At 44.8% G+C, this 16,401-nt stretch overlaps 1 protein-coding gene across 2 annotated transcripts; it reads left to right on the top strand.

The window, feature by feature from the left end:
• Window positions 1-3,214: 3,214 nt before the first annotated feature.
• SERPINB11 (serpin family B member 11) lies at window positions 3,215-15,659 on the top strand. Of its 2 annotated transcripts, none has more exons than XM_066246540.1 (8): window positions 3,215-3,267; window positions 5,647-5,831; window positions 6,874-6,933; window positions 8,125-8,253; window positions 10,875-10,992; window positions 11,727-11,869; window positions 12,523-12,681; window positions 14,130-15,659. In XM_066246540.1, exons 2-8 carry the CDS (start codon window positions 5,664-5,666, stop codon window positions 14,532-14,534), a joined length of 1,182 nt encoding a protein of 393 aa, XP_066102637.1. In that variant the 5' UTR covers window positions 3,215-3,267; window positions 5,647-5,663; the 3' UTR covers window positions 14,535-15,659. The 2 variants fall into 2 exon arrangements, with proteins under 2 accessions (XP_066102637.1, XP_066102638.1); XM_066246541.1 differs by having other exon boundaries at window positions 12,526-12,681; window positions 14,130-15,658.
• The last annotated feature ends 742 nt before the right edge of the window (window positions 15,660-16,401 follow it).

Here is a 16,401-nt window from a genome sequence, read left to right as displayed (position 1 = left end):
CATTTTATTTTTTCCTTCAGTACAAAAACTTTGTACCCAGCTGCACATTAGGCGGCCTGGTGGAACTTTCTTAATTCTGTATCTAGTTCAAACAAATATCCATATTTACTACAGTCTCCCAAGAAAAAGCCAAATAGGTGGGGCTTCCAGATAAAGCAGAGAACACCCAGTTACATTTCAACTTCCGATAAACAAGGAATACTATTTTTAGTGTAACTCTCTCCTAGACATACTATGAATACATCCCTTTCAATATCTGGGATCTACTTATGCAGTCACATTATGCATTGTTTATCACATGTCCCAATTTCTCTGGGTATCCCGTAGTGTCACTTGCTAAGTCTAGGCACCCTGCAGAGGGGGACGACACTCACGGGGAAACGAAAACTCCAGGATTCCAGCATTCTCTGTGGCTCACTCCCATTCAGAGCTCCCAGGAACAGCTAACTCAGTCTAAGCAGGCTCTCCTTTGTCCGGTTCTATTCCTTTTCGTTCTGATCAGAGGCCCTCAGTTCCACAGAGACTCTTCTGGTCTCCATTGTGTAACCACCCCAAGCCCATTATCCCAGCTGAAACCACAGAGGTGGTCCTGGCTCAGCCATCCCAGGGCACTTCCTTCCTCTGGGAAAGCAGGGAGGGAGGAAGTGATAAATATGTCACTCATTGTTTTTCCTTTCAGACCAGGCTAAGTCGCTGATAAAGTAACTCTTCAACTTTGCTTGCTTCAGTATTGGCTCATGGCAATAAGGGTATGTTGTCCATTACACATTATAATGTTGCGTAGCCTAGAGGCTTAGAAAGCCATTCACACAACATCTGCTAAAGTCACTTCAGCCCTCCTTGTTCTCCAGTTCCCTCCGGGTCCTTTTTCCTCCCTTAACTTCTGATGAGGAACAGCAAGTACCCCTGGTGCGTGGAGTCCTGGCCGGGCTGGGTGGGGGACTGGCTGGAGGCAGAAGTCTGGCAGACACGCCACTCCCCAGCCCACTCACTGTCCTAAGAGAGAGGTCCCGCACATCCACCTCACTCGCATCCAGACGAATTCTGCAAGTTGATGAATTCAGGCAGATGGAGAACACAATCTTTATGACAGAAAAAGAGAGGATGAAAGACAGGATTAGGTGTGAGTCAACAGTGGGTTTGCTAATTCTGGTTCTTGGAGTGCCATAGACAGACGACCCAGTCACAGGGATTACTGAGCTTTCAGTGCGTGGAGGGTGCTGTTTAGCAAAACCCAGGGCAGAAGGAATCAACTGGAAGGCGTGCTTCCTTTGGGCAGCTCGCACCCACCTCTGGAAACTGGAGGAGAGCTTCTCTCCCAGACACGCCAGCATGATATGGCATCGATGAGATGTGGTGGCCCCCTCTTCTGAGCCACTTCAAATCCTGTTACCCCACCTCCTAATCTAGCTGCTAACAAGCTACCAGTTCTGAACAAGCTCTAAATAATGTTGTGCATTGTAACTGGACAGCACCTCCCCTCACGTCGTGCTTCTAGCTCCAGAGTTTTTCCATGCCCTGGTGTGGGTTGTGCACGCTTGCTGACGTGCATACAAGTGCAACCTAAGTTGATACCCGTGGGGTCATCCTTGACCAATGGGATGAAAGCCAATGTAAAGGCTTCCCCTGTTTTTCCTCTGCGAAGACAGTTCTGAGATACGTTTTATAAGGTTCTTCTGAAGGTGTAGGGGATCAGGTACCAGTGGTGAATTTATAGCAATCAATGCATAGCTTTCCCTGTTTCCTTGTTCCAGTCCTTTTTTTCTTCTACTTCTATTTCCTGAGACAATTTCCTGAATAAAGTACATGCATACAAGACTTTGTCTAAGGCTCAACCACTAGCGGGGAAGGAGTGATGAGAGAGTAGAGAGAGGCAAACAGGGTTATATAATGGATGTCCTTCCACCGGGAAAGAAACCTCAAAGGAGCCGAAGAACTGCCCTCTGATAGGAACACTACCAGGGTACCACCCGGACAGTCTGAAAGAGACTTCATCTTCGATCAACCCGATTCTTAACCAGCAAGAAAGCTAAGAAAAACCAGTCCTTTTCTTGCCGGATCTCGAGGGAGAGGGAAACAGAGTGGAGAGAAAGAGGATTGGCCATTGTCTGTGGCTTCTGAGCCATGGAAACCCTCAGCTGGAACTGGCTCACGTCGGAAGGCACTTGGTCTGAGCAGAGAAGCACCGGACAGACGCGGGACTCTTGAGTTCTGTGTGGTTGGTTCTGTACAATTATTTTCATGAGAACTTTACTGGCACAGTGGATATCTGGCCCTATTTTAAGCCTAACTTTTCTAGTTCTTGGTGTGTCTTGTAGGATGGGTTCTCAATGCACACTGAAAATGAAGAGAGTGACCACTGACCATAGAGGATGTTCTCATATCCTAAGTGCAGTGAGCACAGCCACCACAGCTGAGGTGTGGGCAGTGGAGTCAACCGGAAGCTGGGCTGTGGGGATGTGGACAAGGATGGTCTTTGGGGAACGAGGCTTGTCACTGAGTGCTGGTGCTGGCCACTGCACACCCCAGACACATATTTGTCTCTAACTTCCAACTTTCATCACTACCCATAATCTATAACCTTTAATACACAGCACTGACTCATGCCTCTGAACTCACTTTAGGGTAGGGGTGGCTTGTTGCTTCTACCAAGCTTTTAAATGGAAACCACAGAATAACTCCTGCTGGAGTTTATTCTTCTGTTCTTTTTATGGGGTAGGAATTACCTGTCAGCAGAATGCTGAAGCTCTACATAAAACATCTGCTCCGTGCAGGAGAGCTCAGATCTTGAAGCGAATGTGCCTCAGGCCAGGAAGCGTCCACTGTGGCCTGAATTCATCCTGTTGAGAATCTTTGAGCCATGCACTCTGACACAGGCAATTCCCAGAATTTTGAATGTGGCTTTGCCAACTTCAATGTGTCCAGGTTACCCTTTTTAGAAAGATAGCTTATTTTCTTGAATAGAGGTTAGACTCGTCAATATTTCTCCTTTAGCAGAGAAAAAAAAAAAAAAGAAAAAATTTAAGGAGTGCTTTTCCAGAAAGCACTGACCATCCTGAGAGTCTCAGGCATTCAAAGCAGCTCTGGGGACATTTAGGGAGACTTCCTGTGAGGGCTGGACTCACCACCCAGCAGGTGTAGAGCTGAATCACTAAGGAAACAAATGGAAAGGGAGGAGCAAAAGTAAAGGCTTTATATTTCCTCTTCAGGGACCCGGCCACAGTCTCACCCAGCAAACTGTCCATTCACCAGCAGGAAGCAGCTAAGGTAAAGAGAGCCCTGTGGTTGCAGCTGGGCCTGTTGTCAAAGGGGAGCGGACCAGACAGTAAGATCTGGCAGTCGGGAAGGGGTGCAGGGAGTCAACTGAGGGGCAGCTTATTCTCTAGCCTAGTGTGGCTTTTCCTGATACCCGCTTATCCTAGTACTGATTGGATTGAAATTTCTTCCTCCCACACATGTTCAGTGAGTGGCTAGCTAGGGCTGGTCTAGATGCTGAAATAAAGCATTAAAAAACAAAGTCCTTGCTTAAATGGAGATTGTACTCTAGAGGGGGGGTGGATCATAAAATAAATACATGTATATCACATATACTATGATATATACAGTTTATTTATATTTATCTAAATCCATGTTTATATAATATATGGCAAAGAAATAAGTGAAATATGTGTATATAATATATAGAGCAAATAAAAACATGTATGTATATGTATGTATGTATGTATATATATATAATATGTATAAAATAGGGTAATAGAAGGAAGGATAACTGGAAGGATGTGGTCAGTGAAAGCCTTGTTGGTGGAATGGTGTCTGAGCAGAGAGGTAAATAAACTGCTGGAGTGAGGCATTTGTTTATCTTTGGGAAAAGCATCTCAGAAGAGGGATAGAATGTGCAAAGGCCCTGAGGTGAAATCTGCTTGGCATGCTGAAGGAATGCAGGGAAGTGGCATGGCCAGACCAGAGGGAGCTGATGGGAGGCTGGTAGGCAATGAGACTGAGAGGTAGCAGGGGCCAGGGCGTGAAGGACCTTGGTCACAGAAAGGAGTCTGGCTTCTGCTCTGAGAGAAAGGGAAGCCACAAGAGTTTTTGAGCAGAAACCATAAGCAGTTCGGCAGTTAGTGTATAACTAACTAACTGATATTGAAAATTTGGTGGAGGAGGATTAGAGTAGGAAAGGAGTTAGAAGACTATTTCTATAGACCACAGAGAGGTGATAATAGCTTTGACCAGGATGGTAACTGATGAGAGAAAAATGGGTAGATGGTGAGGATTTCTGAAGACAGAGAAAACAGGGTTGTTTGGTGGATGGAACATGATGTGAATGAGAAAGTGTTTAAGGATGATCCCACAATTTTTGGTTCTGGCAAATGAAGGCCTAGGACCGCTGTGGTTTACAGAGATCAAGACAGCTGCTGGTGGGGGGCAGGGGCAGCCTGGGGGGTGGGGGGTGCTGGGTCAGGGATGAGGGGTGGGGCAGGCTGGGGGGCGGGGGCAGGCTGGAGAGAGCTTCAAGAAGTCAGGAGTCTGTTTTCGCACATGTTAACTTTGAGCTACACGTTAGACACTCAAGTAGAGATGCTGAGCAGGCAGTTAGACAGAGGAATCTGGAATTCAGGGACAATATAAATTTGGGAGCTGACAGCAAATCAGTGAGAGTTAAAGCTTGAAGTTGCATGAGATCACCAGCCAGAGTGTAAACAGAGTAGAGGCCCAAGATTTCAGATGCGGCCAATGAGACTGGGAAGGAAGGAGGGGCCCACGGAGGCAGGTGGGGAACCCAGAGAAAAGGATGAGGGAGGAGTTAAAGGAAGGGAGTGCACAACGGAGCGAGGCTCCTGGAGATGACACATCCCATGGGCGAGCTCTGCGCTCAATGAGTTCTGTGTCCACAGCCCTCTATAGTTTGGGGAGCTCAGTAAGTGTTTGCGGGCTGAATCAAGCAAGCTCTTCCTTCCCGACACGCCGCTGTCCTCAGATAAGGCACCTTGCAGCATCGCGTGCTTCTCTCCCAGAATTTCTTCTTCCAGTCCTTCGTCTTCACTGACATCCTGGCTGTGGCTCGGGGCTGAGGGCTTTGGGCGCCTGCTCACGGCTGCCCCATGTGCTAGTATCGCCTTCCTGCCACCGGGGTACGGGCAATGAGCAGAGACGGCGGCCCAGGTCTGCTTTGCTGATCCCACCTTGTCTGTGCATGAATGATTGGAGGGGGTGCACTCTCCTCTCTCCTTGGGGAGGTGGATGGTGACGGAAAGTATCTCATCTGGTGAGCCTGTGTAGCTCAGGAAGCTTACTGTCCAAATTCCAGGGTGAGGAGTGTGGTGAAACGTGGAATTTCAGAGCACAGAGACCTAATTTCTTCTTCCCTTTGGCTCCAGAACAAGCTCAGATGGCTTTTAAATGTATACAAATGATAGCATTGACGTATTGGTTGAAGAAATAGTAACTCTTCTCTTCACAAGACTCCAAAGCTACTGTGAAGCCCCCTTTCTAGCATTTACTAATTTCTTAAAAATAGTGATGAGTATGTCAGTTTTCACGAAGCAGTGTGCTCAGGCTCTTTAATCCATGAAGGTGGTAACTGGACTCCACATATTATCTGTACCTCCACATGATATTATGAGCTGTTTTCTCCTCCGTTTTCAGGTAGTGCTGGGCATAAAATGGATTCCCTTAGCAGAGCAAATGCTGAATTTTGTCTGGATATGTTCAAAGAGCTGAACAATAACAACGTGGGAGATAACATTTTCTTTTCCCCGCTAAGTTTGCTCTATGCTCTGAGTATGATCCTCATCGGTGCCAGGGGAAACAGTGCGGAGCAGATGGAAAAGGTACAGAATGCACCCAAGATGTCCCTGGAGCCTGGGAGTCTTACCTGCACTCCTACGGGCCAGCCAATTATATCTTTACACAGGGAAAACCGCCATCTTGAGAAAGAACACTCTTGACCAAATCATATTTCTTCAATGTGGATAGTGGCTTAAATAATGTAATACATTACAATGAAAAAAACAAACAAAAGAACACCATGTACATGGGATACACAATCTCTCCTTTACCATTGGTAGATTTACACATTCATTCCCACGATTGCTTCTAGAGTTCAGTCTTCAATGATTTACACATGACAGAGAGCATGTGCATGGTACTATTCTTGTCCTCTAGAAGTGTGATTTAAAATAAAATTTAATGACATTTTAAGGATTATCAAGTTAAAAAAAATTATTCATTAGTCCATTTGAACATCATAACAACCCTGTGTGGCAAGTAACTATTGTTATCCCTATTTCATAGTTGGGGAAACTGAGCTTTTCAGGTTACATAGGTGATATACAGTGATTTTTCTATATAAGTCCATTTATTGATGTGGAAAGCCTAGAAGAGTGTCACTTAACTCCCTGGATATTTGAATATCCTATTACTTTTGTCCTTTATTTCTTTATTCCATACTTTGATGCACTTTCATAAAATTTTGCATTTAAAATAAGTATTGTGCTAGGGACCCAGGTAATGTTTCCTGTGGCCCTGCATGGGCCAGTGAATGACCCGAGAGGGGTGGGAGGGGTAAAGAGTCCAGTGCGTGACAACTCAATCCCTGGACTTTCACAGACAGTGGTCCAAGGCACATTGCTTAATCTCTCTTTAGGTCAATCACCTTAATAGGAAATGAAGAAATAGTATTTACTCATGAAGTTCTTGGGAGTTTAAGTAAGATATATGAAGCCTTAGTTCAGGACTTAGAATATAACATCATTAAATATTAGCTATCTCATTGGTCTTTATCTGAAATGGAAAAACAGGCACTTGTAACTGTTAGCCTTTGTAGGTTGTGTGTTGCTTTTGATGCCAGTTGAGTCTTCTTTCTTCTTCTAGGTGCTTCACTTTGACCGTATTGCAGAAGCATTAAAGCCAGAATTTAAGGACTCAGCTAAGGTATGCTAATGTTACTGCCTTGCTGTCAAACACTCTTTAACATTAGAGCACCAAGAGAGAATGGTGCAAGGTTGAGTAGCAGCACTCCTTCTTGTCTTTTAAAGGGGCTTGCAATGTCCACCGTGGTCTATTTCAACCTTCCTGATAAGTGCTATGGCCTATAGAGTTCACATAATGATAATGGTAACAATAATAAAGTCTCCAGATTCTATTATATGATTTGTTGTCATCCTTACTTGAACTTCTCTGTTCTTTTATAAACTATGTGCCATGCTGGGACTGCCAGCCTCATCTCTGCCATGCTACATTCTTCAGAACAGTGAGGGGACTGAGGAGGGACCCTGAGGCTTTGCCACACAATTATATGGCAGGAAAACAGGGCTTAATACTGCCCAGCCCACCTGTTGCTAGTTCCTTCTGGAAGGAGGATTCTTTTGAACGTGAAATTTATACAGAACTCCCACATGACAATAGTTGTGATGGTGACTGACTGAGGAAATACATAAATGTGTATAGATTCACAGGATACTTACTTCACAGCACCCAATTTATTGTTAGGAGATTAAAGCTGATAGTTTGGGGATCTTTGCTTTAGGGAATGTAGGCACAACCCTTCCAATGTCCATGAATCAGATGCATCAAAGCTGTACACTTAAAACCAGATTGCTCCTCAGAGAGACAGATGGGTGTGGAAGGCCAGTCCAGGGAAGAGCTGAAAAAATTGACTAAATAGTCACAGAGAACAGAGATATTGAAAGGAGTGTGATAGAGAAGAGAAATGATTCTCTAAGTACTAAAGCAGGGAAGGGAAAAAAACAACCAAAACCAAAACAAAGGAACAAAGCTTGGATTAGTGCCCTGAATACCTGGTTAGGATCTCTTTATTTATAACGACTTCTGCTTTTGAACTAATTCACTGGACTGACAAGTGCATGTGTGTTTCACAATAGTGTACAGTTCTGCAGACAATCCGTAATGAGAGTCAGAGTGCTGAGGTTATTGTGCTGGAGGAAATTCGAGAAGGAAAATGCTTTCAAGTCCCAAGCTCCATGTTGTTAGTACTGTATGCAGCACCCTTTCATTTGGAGGCAAACACTCACTCTCTACTTATTGTTTCCCCCTTATTTAGAACTCTTCAATGGCGAGAAATTAAGCAACTTAATACTCCATTCTTTGTTTACTGTGCTTCAGTGCAGCCAAACTGGAAGGATTCCCTCAGGGTTTGGAGGCCTAGTCTCTCAAATCAACCAGCCAGACTCTAACTACACCCTCAGCATTGCCAACAGACTCTATGGGACGCAGACGGTGGCATTCTATCAAGTAAGTCCATCTGGAATAGTGGTCAACAGCTTTCTTGGCATCCTCTGAATTTCACACCATCAGCTCAATCAAGGGTGAGAAGAGTCACATGGCATCTATCCTGAAGAGATTAAATGTGAGCCCAGTTAGAGTTTCAATGAAATGGTTTCACTGGAACCCCATCACATAAACACACCCGCCCAAATCACCAAAGTTGTCCAAGAACCAAAGTCAGGGATGAAGCACAAAGCAAAGCAGGTAAGACCAATCCCTTATAAACCAGAAGAAAAACAAAGTCTTTTCCTTATCTCTTCTTCAAAGGTCCTAAGCATCAGAGTCTCAAGAATTAGCAGAAAGTACACTGGACTGGGAGCCAGCAGACCTGAGTTCTGTTCTCAGATGTATGACTTTGGGCAAGTCAGTTACTTCTATCTGTAAAATGAGAGAATAAGACTAAGTTTTTATTTGACTACAAAATTTTAACACTATTTATGCCCTTTCCCAACAGCATTGGAATATATATTTCTATAGAGTGTTTACTATGTGTCAATCACTCTACTGTGTACATTATAGACATGGTCTTATATAACCCTTTCATAGTATTAAGATATAGGTACAAAATTGTCACTAATTCCACAATTGTGAAGCATATCCTGAAAAGTCAAGTTGACAAAGGTCACATAGATAATTAAGTGGCAAAGCCAGAATTTGATCCTTGTCCAAATCCGTTTTCCGGTTTTTCATTGCTACCTCATCCTGCTGAGATTGAGGTGAGCTGCTAGCTTTTGTCACACAGCTTTAGTGGGAAGAGTGTTATTCAATGCCAGCTGGGTGATGCAGGGTGCAGCCTTGAACTTCTAATGTTCTTCTTTAACCTAGAGGTGTCTTACACGTGACAAGTTTGAGATGGTCAGAATGTTTGTAACTTCTGGTAGCCCACCCTGCCACTACAGATATTTCAGAGGTTTCCTTTTACTGTCCTAGAATGGCATGGGGGGGGGGTGCTGGAAGTGTGGGAATTAGCAATTGTGGTCCTTGGAGTTGGGACACTCTCTCTCATTCCTTTGTGTTCCCCAAACAGTGATCTGGACAGAATAGCAGGTAACTGTTGATTTGGGATAATGACAGTTGCATCTGTTTCTGGAGTGAAAAGCTCCTTGTTAGTAATACGAAGATTGTCACAATCTATGTCATAAGATATTATCCCAGGATTCTGTCCTGGGCTATGAGCAGTCACATCAGCACGTTCTAGCCACAGTGAGACCCAACTCAGGACAAGAATCATGTTGAGGCCCAGGTTTGTTCTTAGTGAATCCCCTGTGGTTCTTCTCTGGACTCAGGCACAAGGGAACCCAGCTAAGCAAAGGACAATCAAAGGCCAGGCAGCCACTTCCATAGCTGCCATACTCCTAAGCCTTTATCTCACCCTAGATGTTCTGGGTGGGACACTGGGTCCTGCTGGACTACAGAGGTCTCAAGAATGGAATTTCAGTTTCATTTGAATCCACGTAGATTGAATGCTAGGAATTAGGGGGGATGTGTGGTCATCAGTGGTGGCTCCGGAATGCTACCCAGGGGCTGGTTTGAGAGTGGGAAGTTGGTTAAAGAGAGGGCTAGCTTCTTTATATTGAATTTGTACATTAGTTTTTACTTGGATAATAGATGTGAAAAGACTAGTGAGTCCTTAATGTACTTTGGCATACATTTTACATAAAGTTGAAAAAAAAAATCAATGTCTACATCGGCCCTGGCTGGTTGGCTCAGTGGTAGAGCGTCGGCCTGGCGTGCAGAAGTCCCAGGTTCGATTCCCGGCCAGGGCACACAGGAGAAGCGCCCATCTGCTTCTCCACCCCTCCCCCTCTCCTTCCTCTCTGTCTCTCTCTTCCCCTCCCGCAGCCAAGGCTCCACTGGAGCAAAGATGGCCCGGGCGCTGGGGATGGCTCCTCGGCCTCTGCCCCAGGCGCTAGAGTAGCTCTGGTCGCAACAGAGCGACGCCCCGGAGGGGCAGAGCATCGCCCCCTGGTGGGCAGAGCATCGCCCCTGGTGGGCGTGCCGGGTGGATCCCGGTTGGGTGCATGTGGGAGTCTGTCTGACTGTCTCTCCCCGTTTCCGGCTTCAGAAAAATACAGAAAAAAAAAATCAATGTCTACATCAGAGGAATGTATCATTATTTTTTAATGTATGGTGGTTTGTGAGGAGGTTGGGATGGGCCAGGTGGAGACCAAACCTTCTGTTAGACCGCAAACAAGCAAACCGGTCAATCGCTCTGGTCCTCGCTTTTCCCATGGGGAACGTTAGTGCTGTCCCCCCATCCGTTTGTGTCCTTTGAAGAGGGAAGGGGAGAAATCAAGTGAAAAGGTAGGCAGTCTACTGCAATTTGTGACTTTTGCTTTGAATGTTTTAAATGAAGAATGCCCACGATATGATGGAAGTAGCAACCAAAAACTTCTGGACATTTCTTTTGGAAAGTTTTTGATTTGTTTGAATACCTTTGTATGGATTCTTCTTCCTTTCAGATGTTTAGACATGCGCTGTTTTTTTTCTGTTGTGATTTTAGAGTACAGTGAGTTGGAGGTGCTTGTTTTCCTTAAGTTATATTTCTCTGTTGTTATGCAATTTGTCTCTCTTTTTTTTTTTTTCAGCAATATTTAAGCTGCTCTGAGAAACTGTATCAAGCCAGGCTGCAAGCTGTTGATTTTAAACACTCTACGGAAGAAACGAGGCAAACTATTAACGCTTGGGTTGAAAGTAAAACTAATGGTAAGGATAAGTCACATGTGTGTCTCCTAACTTGATTGGTGCTGACTCCCTGAGTCAGTGCTAAAGAGGGCTGAAAGCTGACTCAGCAGGTTAACAATGGAGGAAGTGGAAAAATATTTTGGAATATCCCTTATAGCCATTTGTCCTAAGTGACCTAGCCAAGTGACTCTGCACATGAGGAGAACACCATGTCTACGTTATAGAGGTGTTGTCATAGAATCTACCTTAGATCTACCTTTCCCAGTATTAAAGAAAACTCTATATATTGTTAAGTATTTCATTTTTGAATGGAACATTAGTCACATCACAGATGTGTCCATTTCTTTTCAAAAACCCTAATTAGGGAAAAATGTAAAGATAAAAGAGAATAATAAAATGAATCCTATTTACCCATCACTCAACTGAAATATTTACTACATATGGCCTATATTAATATGCCCAGTGCCTAGAACAGTGCCAGGCATATAGAAGTCTCTTAAAATAGTTTTAGCATAAATGGTTTGATTAGTGTTGTCTGCTGTGGGTATACTTTAGGGATCCACACACTGTGTGTTTATTTAATAATTACTTTTATTTAATAATTCTTTTATACAATTACCAACATATATATATATATATATAGAGAGAGAGAGAGAGAGAGAGAAAGCATTTAATGTTAGTTATTGTGACTATTTAACTGTCTCTCGTCAATAAGTTCAAATCCAAATATATTATCTATTTTTTTTTCTTACAAGGAAAAATTACAAACCTCTTTGGAAAGGGCACAATTGACCCTTCTTCTGTAATGGTCCTGGTAAATGCTATTTATTTCAAGGGACAATGGCAGAATAAATTTCAGGAAAAAGAGACCATTACAACCCCTTTTCATCTAGGTGAGGTACGTATTACATCTTCAGATAGATGATAAATTTTGGAGACTGAAACAATTGTTTAAGGACAAGTTAGAAAGATTTAATGAGAATACTGGTCTAGGTTTCTGTAGGTTCCTTTAACTGTGTCTTCTATGAATTTTATTTTTATTTTTCCTTATGAAGTTTTGGTAACCTTTGTCACAGGGCAACTGGAAGAGACAAGAGCCAACCCTTTCCTGACTATTCTCCTGTCTGTCTGTCTGTCCTTTCCATATATCATATATATGCTGTGGGTTTGCTCTAGAGGCTCAACACAACTATCTATTATTTTTCTTGTTGAAAGTCTCTAATTGAAAAAGGAAATGATCCCATAATACCATTTTCCCCCACATAACTCATTTTATGGGGAAACCCTGGCTTTGTTTTTGGGAAACGTGATTTTATTGTTCTTGTTACTATATACATTATTTGAACTATTCAGGCTCTAACAAGGACTTACTTTGAAATAAAAAATATCATAGCCCTTGTGAAGGAAAGTAATAAGGTATGTTTTGTAGTTTATGTTTTACTCGTGCCCTTCGAGTGTTAGAGCCGATACTTACGTTATGCAAGGAAATCAGTATACATGCCTGTGCACGCACATGTGTAACCACCACCTAATTGCAATCTTCTTACAAAGCAGGGTAAGAGCGTCACGGTGGAGATGATGTGTCAGACTGGGATGTTTAAACTGGCCGTCCTGAAGGACCCGCCGATGCAGGTGCTCGAGCTGCCCTACGCCAACAGCCAGCTGAGCATGGTCATCCTGCTCCCAGCGGGCACAGCTACTCTGGACCAGGTAACCCAACTGGGGTGCCAGCAGCAGAGAAAGCATGTGTGCACTCTGTGTGTGTGTGTCCCGCGATGTCAGCGCAGCCAGTAACTAACTCGTGGTGGGGGTTTAGTGGCACTGCCCCAGGGACTGTGAGGGAAGGGGAACTCCTAGTCCCTGCCTTCAAGATTTTGTATCTAGGGAAAACAATCTGTTTTTATATTTAAAAATGTGCCTGGAGGCAAAAGTGCCATGTTGTACACACACACACACACACACACACACACACACACACACGTCATTTGACACTTATTCCCTGGAAATCGGAAGAAACCATCCTTCTCTCAGGAGCGGTATGTCTGCTCTGAGTGTAACATGATTTTGTGGGCTAAGCACCATTTCTAGTGTCCTGGTTTTGTGGGGGAGTGAGAGCCAGAGCCGCTGAGAAGAGGCCACAGTGGCGGTGGGGGTTGGGGTCTAACCCTCTCCCAGGCTGCCGCCCCAGCTGCCGAGCACAGAGCGGGCAAGCTGCTGATGTGCACTGGCTGCTACTCCTCCCCAGCGCCGGGACCTCTCTGGGCTCTGCTAGCATGACAGCATCTTAGGAGACCAGCTGAGCCTCTGCCTCTTGCTGAGGCTGACATGCATGCGGAGGCTGTTCTAACCAGAGCACAGAGCACGTGCAAAGGCCTTGGAAGTATGAGGCAGCGAGATGGCTCTGTGTCACGAAGTTGTGGTAGCTTGGGCCAGGGCAGAAGACAAAAGGAAAAGACAGGAAGAGAAACCACTGCTCTTATATTGCCAAGATGGCCAGAAGGTGACAAAAAGTCTACAGCCCTTGTAGTAGAGAGATGATGGCCTTGCCCTGCTGGCGTGGACCTGCGGGGAGGGCTGCAGGCAGTCTCTAATGCCCGAGGATGTAAGTTGGAAGAGTCTACAGAAACTTCTGGAACTGAGTGGAGAATGGGGTCCCAGAGTTGTGAGGCTGCTTTGGGAGGTCTGAGCAGGGACGAGGGAGCTGACATGCTAGGCAGAGCAGAATGGGGGTCCTGGAAGCCACATGATGCATGAGCTCTGACAGAGGTTGCTATGAAATGTTTCAGGCATGAGAACCAAGAAGAAATGGGTGAGTGCATCCGGGAAATGGGAAAGCAACTGCAGAAGCATTATAAAGAGGTTAGGTCAAGTCCACGCGCTCTGAAGAAATGAATTAGGCAAAAACTCTAGGCTGCACATTGGACAAGTTCAATTATGAAATATCAACGAGAAGTAGACAATAGGAAAGGGAAGACATGGATGAATGCAAGATTCTTTTTTTTTTTTTTTTGTCCCCAGATAAAAGTTAAGCACAGTTTAAAGGTAGAGGAGAAATCAGTGAGATTGAATCCTTTGCAGTGAGAATTACCAAATACACAGCAGTTAATGCCAAGGTGCGTGCCTGGCTCGTGTGGGCCCATCTGTGTTTTGTCTCCTAGATAGAGAAGCAGCTGAATGTGAGGACATTTGACAGGTGGACGAGCGCTTCCAGCATGATGGAGAGGGATGTGGAAGTCCATCTGCCCAGATTCAGACTGCAGATCAAGTATGAGCTGAATTCTCTGCTGAAGTCCCTCGGGATGACAGATGTCTTCAGCCAGATCAAAGCCAACCTGTCTGGAATATCACCAGAAAAGGGCCTGTATTTATCAAAGGTCATCCACAAGTCATATGTGGATGTCAATGAAGAGGGCACCGAGGCAGCAGCGGCCACTGGGGACAACCTCATTGTAAAAAGACTCCCCATCCGAGCTCAGTTCGTGGCGGACCACCCTTTCCTGTTCTTCATACGGCATACTGACACCAGCACCATTCTCTTTTGTGGCAAGCTGGCCTCTCCCTGAGCAGATGGGGTTGAGCAAGGCTCAAAGTCACAGAGGAGGTGCAAGGACAAAGTTGTGACTCAGTGTGGTTCCTGCCTCTCACACTGTGTGCCTCAATTTGCTTGTCTGCGAAATGGGTCTAAGATCTCTCTCAACTTTGTGAGTTGGCAAACCCTAAGATTATGGTAACCATGGAAAAAGGTATATTTACAAAAAAAAAAAAGGTTTTCTGATTCTCTTATCTTTGGGGGCTCATTTAAATGCTGCCTGGGTGGCATAATCAAGTCATCAAAGAAAATTTTAAAGAATTACGTTTTTTGTTTTTTTAAAAGTTGTATATGTCAATGAGCTTTTGAATAAGTGACTTATTTCCTTTGAAAACCAGTCGAAGGGCTTTTGCTTTGTTTGAATTTTTAAATATTATATAACTTTCCTTGCCTGTGTAAATACGATGTCATGAATTTTAGTTCAAAACTCTGCATTGGATGTAATAAATATAAGAAATGCCTTATGTTCTTTTGAAGACAATTCAATGGAATTTTTGGCCAAATGTTGCCAGACTCCAACTTGAATAACAGACGCCCCTTTTATCTCTTTCCACGATAGGCACGTGTCTCTTCTTTGTGTCAGCAGAGAGCAGGGCTCACTGGGGCACCTAGCTTCACGTCACCACCGGGCCTGAAAGGGCACATCCACCTCCGGCCAGACACCAGGCTTGCTGCTGTCCCAGAGTGACTGACTTTAAGACTCTGGTCATTGTTCATTGATATCCTGGTTCATTTCTTGCACAGATACTTCTTGAGCACCTACTAAGTTCTAACAGCTCATTAAGCCACGGATCTATGCAGTGAATAACAAAGAGCCCCCGCCTTAGATTTCCTCAGCTTATTTGTCGGCAGGGAACTCAGACTTTGGAGCAGTAATGGCAATGGCTGATGACTGCTGTGAGAAGTCTGAGTGACCTGCCTCTGTGTGTGTGCTGTGTGCTGTGGGGCGGTCATTTCACTTGTGAGCCCTGTAAGCTGTTTCAGGGATGGAGGTCTCTCTTCTGAGGACAGTGACTTGATCAGATTTGCATTCTAGAAACATCACGTGGGCTTCCAAATGGCTGTCTTCACAATGGGAAAGATATATGATAAATGACATGAAATAAAGAGCATTTTCCATACCAATAGTCATGTCAGTAGACTGGGGCAGCTCCGCAGTGGGGATAAACCGCCTGCTCAGGGTTTATTTTGGTTACGTGTAGATAGCATCTTCGACAATTTAGGTGTGACAGTGAAGGGCACCATTAGGATGCTTAATTGGGTGATGGAATCGTCCAGTAATGTGGACATGAGTCAGAGTCACCCACAGCAGTCCTGATGCTTCTCTGCCAGGAACTCCCCAGTCTGCTCCCAAGCACCTCTGACTGTCAGCGATGAAAGGACCCTTTGTTAAGATGCAATAAGGCTGGTGTCTGACATTTACCAGACTGGGATTTGGCAGGGTTTCCAAATTCTATATGCAATCTACAGATTTATTTTTTTAAATACTGCTTTCTGTTAATTAAATCTCTGTGTGGCTTTGTATAGCCTGCATCTCCCAGTCTGTATGGCCCTAACAGTCTGCATAGATCTCACTGGTTACTGTGGGTCCTTCAGAATCCATGCCTTCCTTCCCTAGTTCCCCCAGTCCTGTCTGGGGTTGCCCCCTCTTCCCCAACTCATGGTTGGCTCCGTGTGGAATACGTTCCCCTCTCTCGTGCCCCAGAGCGGTGGGAAAGCCTGTGGCTCTGGCAACAGGCACAGGGAGGTGCCACCCTCTGTCGGTGCTGCACCCAGAGCTGCATTGGACCAAGAGTCCCTGAGTTCCTGGAGCTGCTGTTCCTGCCCAGAGGGCTCAAGGA

The sequence above is a fragment of the Saccopteryx bilineata genome, chromosome 11 (genome assembly GCF_036850765.1).
Source record: "Saccopteryx bilineata isolate mSacBil1 chromosome 11, mSacBil1_pri_phased_curated, whole genome shotgun sequence".
Taxonomy (NCBI): Eukaryota; Metazoa; Chordata; class Mammalia; order Chiroptera; family Emballonuridae; genus Saccopteryx; species Saccopteryx bilineata.
This window is presented reverse-complemented; position numbering and strand designations above follow the sequence as displayed.